The 1884-nt window shown below is 37.6% G+C and overlaps 1 protein-coding gene across 1 annotated transcript; it reads right to left on the reverse strand.

Moving 5' to 3' along the window:
* Positions 1-612: 612 nt before the first annotated feature.
* LOC124370340 (putative nuclease HARBI1) lies at positions 613-1236 on the reverse strand. Its single transcript, XM_046828631.1, has one exon. The coding sequence runs from the start codon at positions 1234-1236 to the stop codon at positions 613-615; it is 624 nt and encodes a 207-aa protein (XP_046684587.1).
* Between the last annotated feature and the right edge of the window lie 648 nt (positions 1237-1884).

Here is a 1884-nt window from a genome sequence, read left to right on the forward strand (position 1 = left end):
TGTACTAACATAATATAGACCAATCTTTTTGGTACAATGAATTATTCTTGAATGATGGTGGTCAGACACTAATTGGGGGGGGGGGATTTTAATGCTCCCCACCCCTTTTGGAATTGTAATAAGGCGGATATTAGAGGTAATGCAATATTCAAGGATATAGTAACACCAATTTTATTCTGGTTAATGATCACAACCATAATACTGTGCCAAATTTATATAATAGGCAATCAACCTTAGATTTAACCTTCATTACACCTAGTTTATACTCTCAGCTATTGACATGGAAGGTAGGTAATGATCCCATGGGAAGTGATAATTACTCCATTTACATGCAGTTTAAAATAAATTTAAGTAATATAATTAGAACAACCTCAAATCTACTTACTCAATGGAGTAATGTGTGAATAAAAACTAGTATATAAAATAAGATGATTTTATTCAGTAAATAAACAAAACCCATACAAAAAAAAAATATATATATATATATACAAAATTGTGTGCAAGTAGGTGCTTGCGTGAGAAAAACATGAAAACGTTACTAAGTTCAATTTAACAAAAAAACAATTTCCTCACTGAATATTCAAAATACGCCATCATATTGGCACGCTTGTCTTAGCCTCTTAATGTTGTGTCGGGATTTTCATAATGAACCACCCCAGGTTGGTCATCTTCATTTGGGACGCTATCAAGATCCCCATACTCAAAGTCATCCTTTAGATACTTGGCAATGTTGTGTAGCACAGCGCAACTGACTACCACTTGTGGAATGTTGTTTAATGCAACTCTAACACAGTTTCCCAGGATTGGGAATCTCCTTTTTAACTGGCCAAAACATCTTTCTATTATAACCCTTTCTCTAGCATGGATTAGATTGAACTCTCGTTCTTGATGCGTTCGTGGAGGCTTGAACGGTGTAATCAACCATGGCGATAAACCGTATCCTGAATCTCCTAAAAGACAAACTGCTCCATCATACTGTGACACGATGTCTCTGACATGACTATTCCTCCATACTCTGCCGTCGTGAACACTGCCGGGCCACTCTGCACTAATACTTGTAAACTGTTCCAATGCATTGCATGTTGCCTGGACATTTATACTAGGATATCCTTTTCTACAAATATACTCATCACCGTCCAGCCCAGGCTTTTGTATCTCAATTTGAGTACAATCAAGGGCACCAATTACAGACGGCAAACGAAAATGTCTCTGCCACAAAACTTTAGCCTCGGTCATATCTTCAGCTGTAGTTGGAAAACCGTATCCAATTGTGTGATTGTTCAACTACTCTACTCATCACGTACCTTATAGTCTTGTTGGCAGTAGTACGACGTACACCCACATCTTGAGCTACACCAGACTGAAAGCCAGGATCACCCACAAACCTCAGAAATATTTCCATTTGCTGTCTTCTGTAAATACCAGCGCCACGAGTATCACTTTCTTCAAGAAACTGTGCCGCAAGGAAATCAACACTCTCACTGTTAAACCTTAACAGTTCTTTAAAATTACGTTTGTTTATTTCAGAGCGAACAGAATAAATTTTACGTTGACGAATAGGCGTAAACTCAGCCATGATCAACAACAAACTGTGGACCGAGCAGATAGGTAGTAAATGCTAGGAAAAAGTCTAGCATGCCCCAGACCAGGCTTGAAAATATTGAAGCATATGCTACAGAACAATCTACTTCAAAAGTTTTATTCACACCATTTTTTAAGAATTTACTACTCGTCCGGGAAAACTCTAGAACTTACTACCCCTAGCAAGTGCTAGTGTGTTTATTCACACAAAACGTAGCATTTACTTAAGAAATCCCTAGTATTTGCTTATACTAGTTTTTATTCACATGGCCCATTGGAGTCAATGTAGGATAGTTGTGAAGA

Source organism: Homalodisca vitripennis, unplaced genomic scaffold (genome assembly GCF_021130785.1).
Source record: "Homalodisca vitripennis isolate AUS2020 unplaced genomic scaffold, UT_GWSS_2.1 ScUCBcl_100;HRSCAF=1132, whole genome shotgun sequence".
NCBI classification, from domain to species: domain Eukaryota; kingdom Metazoa; phylum Arthropoda; class Insecta; order Hemiptera; family Cicadellidae; genus Homalodisca; species Homalodisca vitripennis.